Source organism: Urocampus carinirostris, chromosome 5 (assembly GCF_059441175.1).
Source record: "Urocampus carinirostris isolate Australia breed hairy pipefish chromosome 5, RoL_Ucar_1.0, whole genome shotgun sequence".
Classification (NCBI taxonomy): domain Eukaryota; kingdom Metazoa; phylum Chordata; class Actinopteri; order Syngnathiformes; family Syngnathidae; genus Urocampus; species Urocampus carinirostris.
The window spans coordinates 19722504-19736361 of record NC_142353.1 but is presented as its reverse complement, the minus strand read 5'-3'; the positions used below and the strand labels follow the sequence as shown (position 1 = coordinate 19736361).

At 39.0% G+C, this 13858-nt stretch overlaps 1 protein-coding gene across 3 annotated transcripts in view; it reads right to left on the bottom strand.

Moving 5' to 3' along the window:
* grid2 (glutamate receptor, ionotropic, delta 2) overlaps window positions 1-13858 on the bottom strand; it is a 669082-nt gene that overhangs the window by 10238 nt on the left and 644986 nt on the right. Inside the window, exons 15-16 of one of the 3 annotated variants that reach the window (XM_088336090.1) lie at window positions 10539-10776; window positions 1474-1736 (exon numbers count right to left, since the gene is read on the bottom strand). In XM_088336090.1, coding sequence (XP_088192216.1) covers window positions 1474-1736; window positions 10539-10776 — 501 coding nt within the window. Of the gene's footprint in view, window positions 1-1407; window positions 1737-10538; window positions 10777-13858 lie in introns of those variants that run through there. The other 2 variants (XM_088336092.1, XM_088336089.1) reach the window with 2 other exon arrangements.

Genomic DNA, 13858 nt, shown 5'->3' with positions numbered 1-13858 from the left:
AAAAAAGCATCAAATTATATATTATATTTGAGTCCGAAAAAAATGGTTCACATCTAAGAAAAAAAACTTTGTTCAACTTTGGAGGTTCCACTGAAAACTTAATACCATTCAAAGGTCCCATGTTAGAAAATGCAAGAACGCTTAAGTATCTATCCATCCATGGTCAAATAAATATTTCATCGAAAATCCTAAGGACTGTGACACTTAAGTGGACATGTTTCATGCTGTTGCTGGGCAAGCCAGCAGGGTTTGTTGCCGGTTGGAACCGTTTGCTATGAGGTAGGTGAGGGGCGACGTCATTGGGACCGGGGAGGACTGGGTGTGCAATGTTCTATATATGAGTTAGTGCTCACGGAGGTAGGCGACAGGGAAAAGTTGGGTTGTCACATCACATCATGGGAGGGTCACAACAAATTTACTGACCGTGTTCGTTGGGTCAGGGGAGCTTCCGGCGGGGGCTTGGGCCCTAAGTTTGACGCTCATGGACCAAGGTCACCTCCCTGTTGCTGTCTAACGGAGGGGGCGGTTGTTGGTAGTAGAGGACGGACGGCAGGGTGCTAATGCTTTTCTTGCCACCATCATATAAACACTGAACAATTCAACACAAAAGTGTGCCAAGGGGTTTCAAGAATTGGTGTTGTAACAAAACAAATGGATGTGAAAGAGGAGTCTGGGATCACATGAAAGGCGGTGGCAGTTGTGTTTTTGTTGGCCGTTCTGAATCGGTAGCTTTAACTTAAAGGCATAACTTTGGTGACTCAAGTATAATGTGCAACATATTGCATTGGATTTGCTAAGAAAAATACAGCTCTAGTTTGACCCTCCGTAGAGAGACCGTGTCCTATAGAGCAGTAGTTGGCAACCTTTTCTATACCACGAGCTGTTTAATGTCTGACAATATCTTTGCATCCTGGCTCACAAATAACATTAGTAATGGTAACAATAATACTAACGACTGTAACAAGGCTTTTTCGACTGTGTTATTACTAGACTATTAGGGATCTGGATGACACGGGAAAGGCATTCGATTTTATTTCATCATCACACTATTTTAACTCACAGTAAAATGTTGTTTCACCTTTTGAACCATTTTGAAACTGCAAGTAGTGCAACATTGTACTGGAGCATTATGGGAATCCGTTTATTCAAAAGAAGGTTGTACAACCATTGACTAATCTCATCAACGCCGCTATCCCTGCCAAAATCTGGGTTCGATTCCCGTTGCCACCAATGTGGGAAAAAAATAGTCGACGGTATTTGTTAACTGACTAACTTTTTTATCTTTCTGTGTGGTACTGAAGCACCAGTACTGGTCTGTTGCCCTGAGGTTGCTGACCACTGCTCTAGAGGCCAAAAAGCTGCACTGTATTACAGTACATAAATAGTGAGGGAAACACGCTTTACCAGTAGTTCAAGATGATCTTTTATGCAAGCAAGCGCAATTTAACAAATATGTTCTACTGTATGTATAACCTTGGGGTTGGGGGTGAGGTAGTGAAGGTGGTCATGCGCATTTTGGGGGCCAGCTCTGACGGGTTGCTGGGTTCATAGGAGTGCTGAACGATCAGGGCGCAGGGGATATCGCAACACGCCGGGGGTTGGTAACGGGTTGAAATGGGGCCTGTGGAATTGGACGTGTTCAAGCTCAGGTTCTGGGTCTGAGCCCCGGGGCGCTCGTTGGGGTCGTGTGGGCAGCGGTCAGCCTCCTGCCTGGGGGGTGGGCCGTCTTCCTTATTCTGGGGTGTTGTGGCATGCCGGAGGAAGACGTCAGGTTTGTTTGCATGCAAGGGGTTTAAAGATGAAAAAGAAAAAAGTGGGAGAGAGCAGCAGAGCGGGCAAAGACAAAGAAGTGATGAGTGGCAGATGAGATCAGGCAGGTGGCGGCATGATAAGGTGGCAAAGAGAAGTCAATAGGAGAAAAAACAGTAGGGGGTTGAGCAAGAAGAGAGACACGGCAGTCAGTCAGTGCATGCGGGCGAAGCAGCTCGACCTGTGTCATGTCCTCAAAAAGACATTCACACGGTCGTTATATACCTGCAAAGGGGAGACGTTTAAATGGCATTTTGTATTGCGCCCTGTCTCTCTCCCCTTGCCCGCTACAACCCTCAACACAGAGTACTTATCTACAGAAACAAAACAAGACAAGGCAATATGAGAGTTTTTAGCTACATTGACACAAATCAATCCACAGAGTTAGGATGAGCAGACAATGACTTAAATAGGCAAATGTGCCAAACCAGTGCCGTAACGAGGAACGTTCATTCTGCTCATGCTAAATCCAAATTGACCGTATGACATATCAGACATGGTCGTACCGTTGATGTTAAAGTTATGGAGGAGCTCTGACAATGACATTTAACTTCCCGGTCAGATTTCAGAACAAGAGCTAGGGATTTTGTTTACTCCAGCGCCAGACCTCCTTCATATAAAACTTTCTAACATTTAAAAGGCCAAACATATAAAACAATTGTTGCCTGGTCAAGAATGAAATGAGATATATATATTTATAAAAACAATGCCTTGTCCCAAAGTATTTTCAGGGCAACTTGGTGTCTTGACATATAATAACACTTTTTATCTAGACAAAGTATCTCAATTAATAGTACAGTACATTGACCAAATATAACAGTTTACCCATGTAGTGCTAAATAACCCACTGGTAGAGGCATTGTTGTAACAATTTTTGCGTCTAAAGAAGACAATATAAAAAGTTGAGGTAAATCAATGGTAGCATAGGCCAGCCAACATAAAGTTGCTGCTAAACGGGAACCAGACATGTTTTCCTTGCTAGATTTATCCATCCATATTCCCTACTGTATTTATTGAGATTTATATAGCAAAATATTTGACTTAATAAGGACTGAAAGTTTGGGTGTGTTTTATAAAACAGGGGCTGGGGTGACATCTTTAGTAAATGAGAGTATTTGAGCAAGATATCAAGATATAAAGTGAAGGTATCGCTAACCACGATTGCTAAACATAGAATGCAAGGACAGATCTTGACCTATAAGACACGAACATTTTTTTGGGTAACAATATTCAAATCAATTGCGTAGACAATCTAAAACAAGTATACTGTTTTTGATAGCTAAAGCGCAGAGGAGAGTCATATTTAAAAACATGATATTGAATGATCAAATGTGTCATCATTTTTATTGAAAATTAGGGGTCCGCATCGTACTTGTGCACACTCTATACTCAAATAAATACGATATATATCACTACTTGTTGCACTTGATAAAAAGGAAGTAAAATCCAAAATTTCTCAGTATTTTTCTATGCAGCCCCATTACTCTAAAAATGGCTAGTTGATATTGTGTTTTCTTTAATCAATCTCTAAGCGCAGCCATTTTGTCAGTTGTTGAAAGAAAACGATGTCACAGCTCTGAAAGGTTCAGGAGAAAACCAATTACTTTGCATCTAAGTTGTAAAACGGAGCCTAGATTGGTTCTTATGTGAGGCCCGAGCAACTGTGATGCCATCTTCACTTGACAGGTGACTCAGAGGCTACTCTTTGAGATGGATGCAGAAGATTTATTTTGCTCCTTCAACCAGTGATTTTCAACCACTGTGCCGCGACACACTAGTGTGCGGTAAGAGATCGTCAGGTGTGCCATAAGAAATTATCCAATGTCAATTTTTAAAATTTTTAATTTTATAATACATTTTTGAATCATTTTCTGCAAATAATATATCAATGTCCAGTGTCTGTGCTGTAAAAACTGGGGGTGTTATAAATTATATTGTAATTAAACATACTGTTCAGTGTCATTTTATAAAATTTTTGGTAAGTGGTGTGCCGCAAATTTTTTTCAATGTAAAAAACATGCCCTGGCTCAAAAAAAGGTTGAAAACCCCAACCTCAGACAATTCCAACTTTTGGGTTGACTTCACTTTCTAGATTAAAATGATGCTCTACGCAAGTCAAATTCATACATGTATGGTAGTGAAATTAGACCACTAAACCAATGGCAAAGTTGATGTTTGGGTAGAAAATCTTTCATGTTCAGTAGCGAATATTAGACATAGAATGAATAGCCAAATATTTTTGCCTGTTTGTGAGATCCATGATCTTTTCTAAGGTGCACTACATTGTATGATTGATTGTACTGTGTAAGCCCTACGGCTAACGAATGTTAACACCAAGATGCCGATCCGCAGATGACAATGTCCGCCATTCCACAAAGAACTATAAACCACAAACACAGGTGAGGACATACCGATGCAGCAAACGTTATGCATATCAAAGAACAGTATACACAGACATGTTTTAGAGAGAATGCAGAAGAAACAACCACAGGTTAGTCAATGGTTGATATGAGCAGTCATGAATTGGGATAGGCTTTTTTTTGGCGCAATGGGGTGTGTGGGGTTTGGGCTTTTGTCAGTTTGTAGATATGATTTTAGTGAGTTACTGGATGAAACACATAAGGGTCAGACCCTGTAGACGATTTACAAATGTTCATGGTATACTTGATTTGAGCATTCATTTGATAAACACAAGCCGGAATGATTGGTGAAGTGCAGTAGCTTGGTGTGTTTGTATGTGTTTTTGTGTGGACCATGTCAACTACAGGTAGTTTTTGCTATCCCATAGCAAAATAGTGTAATGATGAAATAAAATTGAATGCCATCTCCTATGTCATCATCAGTGCTCTCATTCCCGCGTTCCAGGTTCGATTCCCGTTTTCACCAATGTTGAAAAAAAAAAATAGTCTACAGTTTTTTTAACCAGGGAATAAATGAAAAATATATAACAACATGCGTACGTTTACATTGAAATCAGACTATTTCCAGTATTCCAGTTATGTAAAGCCATGTAAACATGTGCAGACGTCTAATTAAGGTTTAAGTCCGACTGCTAGAAGTCAGAACAAAATTGTTTGGTTATTCCTCCATTTAAGATTACTTGTGTTTGTGAACCCATTCTGATGTTGTGCATATTCTAGCGCATGCAAAGTTTCTCCATTCTTGATATTGCAAAGTTTCTCCATCCTTGATAATTTTTTTCTTTGTTGGTGCCGCAAAAAACTTTGGAGTTGAATGTTCGGTTTTCTCGCTAAACAAGCCTCATGTGCATTCGTTGATTTCTCCAGGACATTTAAAAAACGAGAAGGAAATAGTGCGGTTTGATTACTTTAAGTTGTCGTAGTTGGGATTCCTCGTTGTGATTTGAATCACTGGTATTTGGTTACACTACACAATAGAGTGACCTCTATTGGACAAATAATACAGTGTCTCTTTATGAAAAAAAAAATGTATTCCCTATGTTGAATATCATAGTGCCTAGTCATTTAGGTTTAGGTTGCCAAACTTGACAGTTTAAAAGTTAAAAAAAAAACATTTTGATATTAGATGACTATATGTAAATCAAATCAGTTTAATTTCATACATTTGAAATATTTTAAACATTACATAGGGAGTGTGCTTTGAGATCAATTTCTTGAAAAGTGTGCCTTGGCTCAAAAAAAGTTGAAAGAAACTGATTTTTAAGTATGCTATTTTGCTCCACTTAGTATCAATTTAAGCATCAAAGTAGTATACATACAAGTATACATCTCTACTTCTACTGTGCGCTTAACCTGAACTTGATATTGATCAAGTGCGCTTGTGATGTTACATTTTTGAGAAAGTATTGTATATATAACCCAAATGACTTCAAATACTCCTCTGCAATGAGTTCAATATGCAGAACACAGTTACTTTCATGCCAAGAGTGTATTCACTGCACAATATAGGTAACTAACCCAGCCTTTCCCAGCCCATGCGTGAAAAAATCAGGTCAACCACACTTTGCTGTTATATGTGTACCTCCAGGAACACATGCAAGGGTGCCTGAATATAGCAGATATAGCGAGATTGCAGCAGGAAAATTTGTTCACTGTTTAACTTTAAGGGGCGGATGGCATTAAACAAATGCAAATTTTAAAAAAGCAATCGATGGAACCAAAAACCAGCAGGGTCAAAAATGAATGTCAGGGGTCATGTATCAAAAACAAGCATTGGCTGACTTGTTTAACGGTGTCACTACCATGGTAACAATTCTCAAAGTCAGCTTTCTCTAATAAACATTGTTTTTGAAACACGCTTTTTTTATGAAAAAGAAACAGGAAGTGATTTTTTTCTCACTGTCTGTGACCACAATGAAACAACTAAGTTCCCAATTAAAGACAAGCAGAAATCTGTCCATTCTGTTCTTGTTGTGACTCTCTCCCAGGCTCAGTTGGGGGTTGATTCCTCATTCTTCATGGCGAGTAGGGGGTGTAAGGTGGGTTATAGGACTGAGCTCCACGGTAGTGAATATAATTTTGACCTCAGGCGAGGGCTGGGTGTCTTTGTAAATGCTCAGCCGCTGACATGACTACCGGTCTGAATGACAGATTAAAGCTGCTAACTGAGCAGGGAACTTCAAGGGGCGGTCAGGCGTGTTTCCTGGAGCATGCAAAATGAACATGTTAAAATGGATTCACTATATTATATATTTTTGAGGCTTGTTTTTTTCTTGCAATACTACATTGGGAATGTCAGTGGGCAATAATATGCAAAACAGATAATAGTTTATTTATTATTTCTTAATTTTATCCGTGTATTCATTGTTCCACTACTTCTCAAATGTGTTTTGCTTTTTGGTTTGGAACCTGTGTCTTGTCCAGGTGTCTATTGTTGTCTCTTTAGTTCATAAATAATTCTCCGCTTACTTTCATTTTTAAACGTTTGATTGCTGTTTTGTTATAAGTTGATTCAAGTAACTTACATTTATTTTATTCCCCCTTTAATAATAAATAAATAAATATATTTTGTTTTGCAGTTTATCATGGTTTGCTTTTTGGATCAACCTCCAAACCTAAGAACATTAAAGGGTCACTGTGTAGTATTTAGTGCTTCCTACTTGTAAAAACACCTAGTTCCTAAAAAAATACACATTGAAAAAAGAGCAAGAATACAATAAATATCACATAAATGTAAATTTTTCAAAATGCAGGATATAATATGTATTTGAGATAATATGAGCTTCACCTAGAGGGAGCTGACATTATTTTCCACCAGCTTGTTGCTACGAAAGGCTTGGCGAAAAACTGAGATGCAAAATTATGTTTTTTTGTCTCTTTACGTCTCTGTAGTTTGTATTTTTCCCTGTGTCTTGTAGCATTTGTAGTTGGTTGCAATATACCCTACTGTTATATGTAGTGTCAGATAATACGCAGCGTCCTTTAAAATTAAGGATTATTTCTTTCATCCTACTCACCAAATTCAATAAAGTATTGTGCTTGTTTCCTCGTGCTCCAAAAGTGAGCTCCATTGCTGCGTCTTGTATGGTTACAAGATGTACAAAGACTTACAATATATAAGAATAGATATAAATGACCCCCAAAATATGTCGACCGTAGTATTTTGCCCATAGGGGCAGAAAATAAAACTGTCCCAGAAAAAAAAAACAATTCTCAAGGCAATTTTAGCGAGCAAGTGAGTAAGCATGTATCATTCAGCTCTCCATTGCAAGAACAGATTGCTTTGCAGAAAAAAATATATCACAGAAGTATGAACTGCGCTTGATTACCAGCAATCGGATTACTTGAATGCATGACATGAATGTGTAATCAGTAAATAAAATGACCATAGCAATCTGAATACTTGCAATCGGACCAAGACCATCTGTTAATTTTGTGTGTTTACATGGCTTTATATAGTCGGACTACTGGAAATCTTCTGTCCCCAGTCAGAAACATGGATTGTTTATTAAAGGCAGTTTTAGAGAAGGTGCTGAAAATAAAGCTTCATTCGTTATTAACCAAAACGAAAAAAGTAAGTAGATGTGAAAATTGTAAACACAGGTTCTAATGATACCACGCAATTAGAAAATTGAGCTCTCTAACCTTGTATTACAATTTACAATACATTTAATAGCGAGTCAGGCTATGGTCACAATTTGTCTTAATTTTTGAATTTAGTGCCCGATCCCTTCTTCCAAATGGAACATTATGTACATGTCCCAGTCACGCTGAGTGTGTAATTAATGAGCAAGGGGCATGTGAGGTAATTATTTCATTTGCTTAACTTGATTTAGCGGAGCAATAAGACAAGAGCATAATGAAATTATGACAGCCATAATATTGTGGCAACTAAATTGCCATTGGCCGGCTGTCAAACACGTTTCCCCGTGTTCAGTACTGAAGCTTTTTGTAAGTGCATTCGCCGAAGGGACTGCCAATAAGGAGAGGCGGAGGCTGCATGTGTCCTTCAGCTCCTGCTTGTGCATTCAGGGCTGTGCAGTTTTCTATAGAGGAATCCACATTGACAGCAAGTAGAATTCAACAATTAACAGGACGAAGGACGCATAAAAGTACAACCGAACATCAATAAAACCTCCTTCTAGTAAGATATCCATCCTTAGTTGGATTAAAGGTGGCATTAATTAGTGCTAAAGGTGCTGAAGTAGGTTATTTGGTGTCCCAAAAGTAATTACACAAATGCTAATAAGCAACTCTATTCCACCTCCAGAACCTTTAACCCTAATTATCTCCACTGACCTATTTCCTTAACCTGAAGGCAACATGTTATGGGTTTAAACAAGCCACTTCAAACTAGTTTATTAAATTCTGGAACAAAATTCTTAATTGCCTCTGGATGAGTGAACAAATTATTTCAACTATAATTGCATTTGCTCTAATCGATCTGAGGCTGGATTATTATGTTTACATTTCCAAGTCAACTACTTCTACTCAGCACCAGTGTTGGAATTCTGGCTCTTTTTGGAAAACCGATTCTTTCGACTCGACTCACTGAAAAGAGCTGTATCGGCGCCCTAACTGTTCTTTACATTTTAAAATAATTATAGATTATCAACAATAATCAAACATTATGCACCCAATTACTTTATTTTGAAAATGTATTATGCTACTAAATATAATACCCTATATTTTTTAAATATACGGTAAACCCTTGCCAAACTTTTACTTTCAAATTGTTTGTGGTAAGCAAACGTCACAGAGATGACGCCACACATATTGACCTGTCACAAGCAAGTTCAAAAGAGAGTGAGACAGAGAGTGAGACAGAGAATGAGACAGAGCGAGTGAAGGAGTGAGTGTGAGAGAGAAAAACATACCAAGAGAGAGAAAAGGATAGAGAAAGAGAAATAAATAGCAAGAAAGAGGGAGAAAGAGCGAAAGTGAAAAAAGTATTATAAGTAATATATATTATAAGTATTATAAGTATCATATATATATATATATATATATATATATATATATATATATATATATATATATATATATATATATATATCCCTGTTCAAGACCAGGTGAAAACATTCATTGGCCTGTAAAGGGATGGGCGTCACCAGGTTGTACTTGCCCAAGACACACCACAGGAAATGGTGCCCCCAGGACTCTAGTTTTTAAGGGAAACATACATACACATATTATATATTTAAAAAAAGAGAGAGAGAGAGACAGACAGACAGACAGAAAAACATAGAGACCACAAAGCGATAAGAAAAAAAAAGAGAGAAAGACAGAAAAATAAAATGAGAACAAGAGAGAGAAAGATATTGGAACATGATAGAGAAAGAAATAGAACAAGATAGAGAGAAGCTGAGAGAGAGAGAAAGGGAGAGAGAGCAAGCGAGAGAGATAAAGTGATAAGGGAAAATACAAAGAGAGAGAGAGAGAGAGAGAGAGAGAGAGAGAGAGAAAGAGAGAGAGATAAAGAAACAGAACAAGAGAGAGAGAAAGAACTAAAACAAGAGAGCAGGAGAGAGAGACAGAGAGAGATAGAGAGAGAGAGAGAAATATATAGTACAAGGGAGAGAGAAAGAACTAGAACGAGAGAGAGCAAGAAAGAGAGAGAAAGAACTAGAACGCGTGAGAGAGTGAGAGAGAGAGAGAGAGAGAGTCAGAGAGAGAGAGTTTTAAAGGTATCCGGCTAATGCTAATGTTTGGAGAATGAACAAAGGTTGTGATTTTAATCTACGTAAAAGCAAGTAAATCTTCCGCCATTAGGCTTTTTTGGGGGGATTTATGCCATCTATTTTCCGGCAGAGCAAGTAATGCTTCTGCATTGGGAGGACCACAGGCTTTCCATCATGAAGATGCTCGGGGAAAACACTTTGATTGCCTCAATTGATATGCCTGCTGAGGTGATCAAGCACAAAGGGGCTGATTGGAAATTTCACAGCGCTGCTGCTAATTTACAGGGTGCTAGTGTTTTTGAAGAGAGCGATGCCGGCAGTGTAAATATCCATGTTTAATGTTGTGAGTCACCATTTTGGACTCCAATATGGTCATGGAAAATTGCAGCTTTTCTTGAAAAAAAAAGGCCCCGGGCTGTTTGTTGCAACTTTTAACGATATCACCGCCACCGAATTAAACTAATTGGTCGATTACCAGCGCTGTAACGATATTGAGTGCTCTCGCCACATTTTGAGGCAGGAGCACGAATTGAGCACGGATAACACAATTGAGGTTAAAAAAATTAAAATTGATTCTTCTACACATGGAAACATTTTCAGCCTGTCCGTTTCCTAACCATTTGCTTACCTCTTTGGAGGGGACCCTAGATCCCTTCCGCCGTGACCACCAGCTTTCCACTATGGCAATGAGACAGGAGAGCACCACTCCGGCCGCCAGGACGCAGAAAACACCGGCGAAGCTGTGGATGTCGAGGGCATTACTTTGCCTGGACTGCGCTGCGTTATACAATTCGCAGTGGCTGTCCTTGGGCCACCACTTTAGCTTGAGGATGTCCATGTCGCCATTCTGCTGAAGCTCCAATATCCTAGTCGTGTTAACAAAACATAGAGAAAAGTAAATGCTGTGGAACCGCCATGATATAATGCAGTGGTCCCTAACCTTTCTCAACCACAGATCAGTCTGACAATATTATCGCTACCCGGCATAATAAAAACATTGGTAAAGAGAATGGTGGCATTGCCGTTCGAGCCTTGGGAGGGTCATACCTAAGACCCACAACATTGGTACCAATTGCCTTCCTGCTTGGCACTTGGCATTAGGGGTTGAAATTGGGGGGTTTGGTCACCTAGTGACTCCCAACGAGATGATGTGTTGCAAGTTGGGTTGAGCGAAGGGGCTGGGAATCCCGTCCTTTGTATCAATCTCACAGAAAGAGTCAAAAATGTGAAAGTGTGCCAAGTGTATACATATATATATTCATGATCTGCACAGCTTATCCTCAGTAGGGTGGCGGGGGTGCTGGAGCCCATCCAAGCTATCTTCAGGCAGTGGGCACGGTTCACTCGCTCATTCACACCTAGCAACAATTCGGACCGGCCAATTAACCTAAAGTACTGTTTTTGGATGTGGTAGGAAACCAGAGTGCCCGGAGGAAACCCACGCAAGCACGGGGAGAACATGCAAATATATATTTGCATTTTCTCCCCTTGCATATATATATTAAACCAAAAACAACCATTCCCTCAATGCTTGCCGCTCGGCATTTAGAGTTGAAATTGGAGGGTTAAGTCACTCCCATGACACAAAGGTTGGGTTGAGCGAGGGGGCCTGGAATCCCCTCCTCTGTAATAATCTCGCAAAAGAAAATAAGAATGTGAGTGTCTTCTTGACTCTGGCCACCTCCCACTAAGGGGTTATATAAATACATGTTGTAAGTATTGAATTGTTCCTGTTATGTTTGATATGAATAATGTTGGCAAAAACAGACCAATTTCTCTTAAAGTGCCCCAGACGCTGTGCTTTGTATTTAGAGAAAATGCATTGTGGAAAAAAGCAGGTCACCATTTTCTCCGTGCCGCCGTAAAAAATGAAAATAAATAAATACATAAAAAATAAAAATAAAAGAATAAGCTGCACCGTATCCAAAGCTTAAAATGTAGCAAATAAGCAGCTGCATGTTGTCTTGAATTTACGGCTGTTACTTAAGCTAATAGCAGATTTTTAGTATGGGATCAAAAGGCAGAGTGATTTATCTTGCTGTGTTTTGATGTTTTATATTACCTTAATGGTTTTGTACTTATGAATTAATGTTATAAATGAGATGCGTGAGGCGCATCAGCATTTAGATGTTTATCATCTGACTACATGGTCGTTAAAACAGAACGTTTACGATGTGGTGTTTATAGACTTAGGGCCTGAATTACTAAGATCTCGGCTGAACATGACCCACATGTCACACAATGCTTATGGTTGCCAAGTAATTATCACAAGTGGCTACTCAAAACTAATGCGGTATCACATGATTTTCTTCAAAAAAATATATTTCCAGGCATGAAGAGGTAGCAAGCTGGGTGACATAATTCATTTTTTGCTTAACCCTCGTGCATAATGAGTAGAAAGTGTTGCCAAAATGCATGAATGCATTAAATGAATCGTGATTTCGTTGTCACTCTTAGTTGTCTGCATTTTTGCAGTATTTATTACTCCTTTCTTTGAGTCATTTTTGTTGCAATCCTCTATTTCCTTGTCATATAAAGCGTGCTGATTTTTTTTTTCCATTTATGGTTGATTAAACAAAATATACTGCACAGTTTGTGGAGGCTCAAAGTATTTTCCCCCGATTGGATAATCAAAGTTTCTATTACAGTTTGTATATTTGTTAAACTTTGGGAGAAACTTAAAATAAGGAGAGAAGACATCAATGGATTTTAAATGTGCAAGGAAGAGTGGGAGAGGGGCTTTCAGCTTAGAGAACACAATCTCATACTAATTGCCACAAAAAACAGCCCTAAAGGGTGTGTAATCTATGAACAGCAACACGATTGGCCAAAAGCAAAAATTATGTTGAAATCAAAACAACAATCAACAGTGTGCAATAATAGTCAAAATAAGGAACTGGCATCCTATGAAATCTCCTTTGCGAAAGTCCGATATTAAAACCTCAATGTTACACTGAAATGTTGCGATTGTGTAGATTGCTTGCAATGAGTCGCATTAGTTGGACAAAAAAGATTGCACACGATTTTTACAATAAAATAAAGACCATTACTTGTGTTTGTGTGAAATAAATTTCGCAGAAAATTAGGTCTAAAGGTTGGGACAGGTCAACCTAAAACTGCTAAGGCAGAGATCAATACTTAATTGGTCCATGTGCACAGAAATTGATAGTTTAAACAGCATTATAACTCAGTTTAAATTACATGACACCTTATTGTTATTGGTCCCAAGGCATCCCTAGAAATGTGGCAAACATGTCAAACATCAGACCTGCTGGCCGGTTTGCGCCTGTTGGATGATTCAATCTGGCCTACCAAAATCCGTTCAGAATGTCAAGAAAGAAGCGAGTCTTTGGGTCATTTCTGTCATAAGACATGATTTATTTTTTAAAATATATGCAAACTAAATGCTCTCTCTGGCCGCTAGGGGGCACTGTTGAATTGGTATAGTCTGGTGAGTTGGTTCAGATACAAAACTACATTCACTCAACTGTTAAAATAAACCAGTGAAAATATTTGCCCATTGTTGTTTTTGAAAAAAATGTGGTGTGTTTAGAAAGGTTCCCTTGACATTTTTCAACAAAATATGTAGGGTAGTTTACTAATGTTCAAATCTTCCTGTGTGGAGTTTGCATGTTCTCCACATGCTTGCGTGGATTTACTCTGGTCCCTCCGGTTTACTCCCACATTCCCCAGAACATGCATGTCAGGTGGATTAGCCAGTTCAAATTGTCCCTAGGTGTGAATGAGCGAATGAGTCGTCCGTCTCTGTGTGCCCTGCGACTGGCTGGCAACCAGGTGTCCCCTGCCCATTGCCCAAAGATAGCTCGGATGGGCTCCAGCACCCCTGCAACCCTACTGAGGATAAGCTGTGGAGATGATGGATGGGTTACTAATGTAGGCTGAATAATAAAGTTTAGTAGAAAGTGAAAGACAGAGCTAAATCTTTGG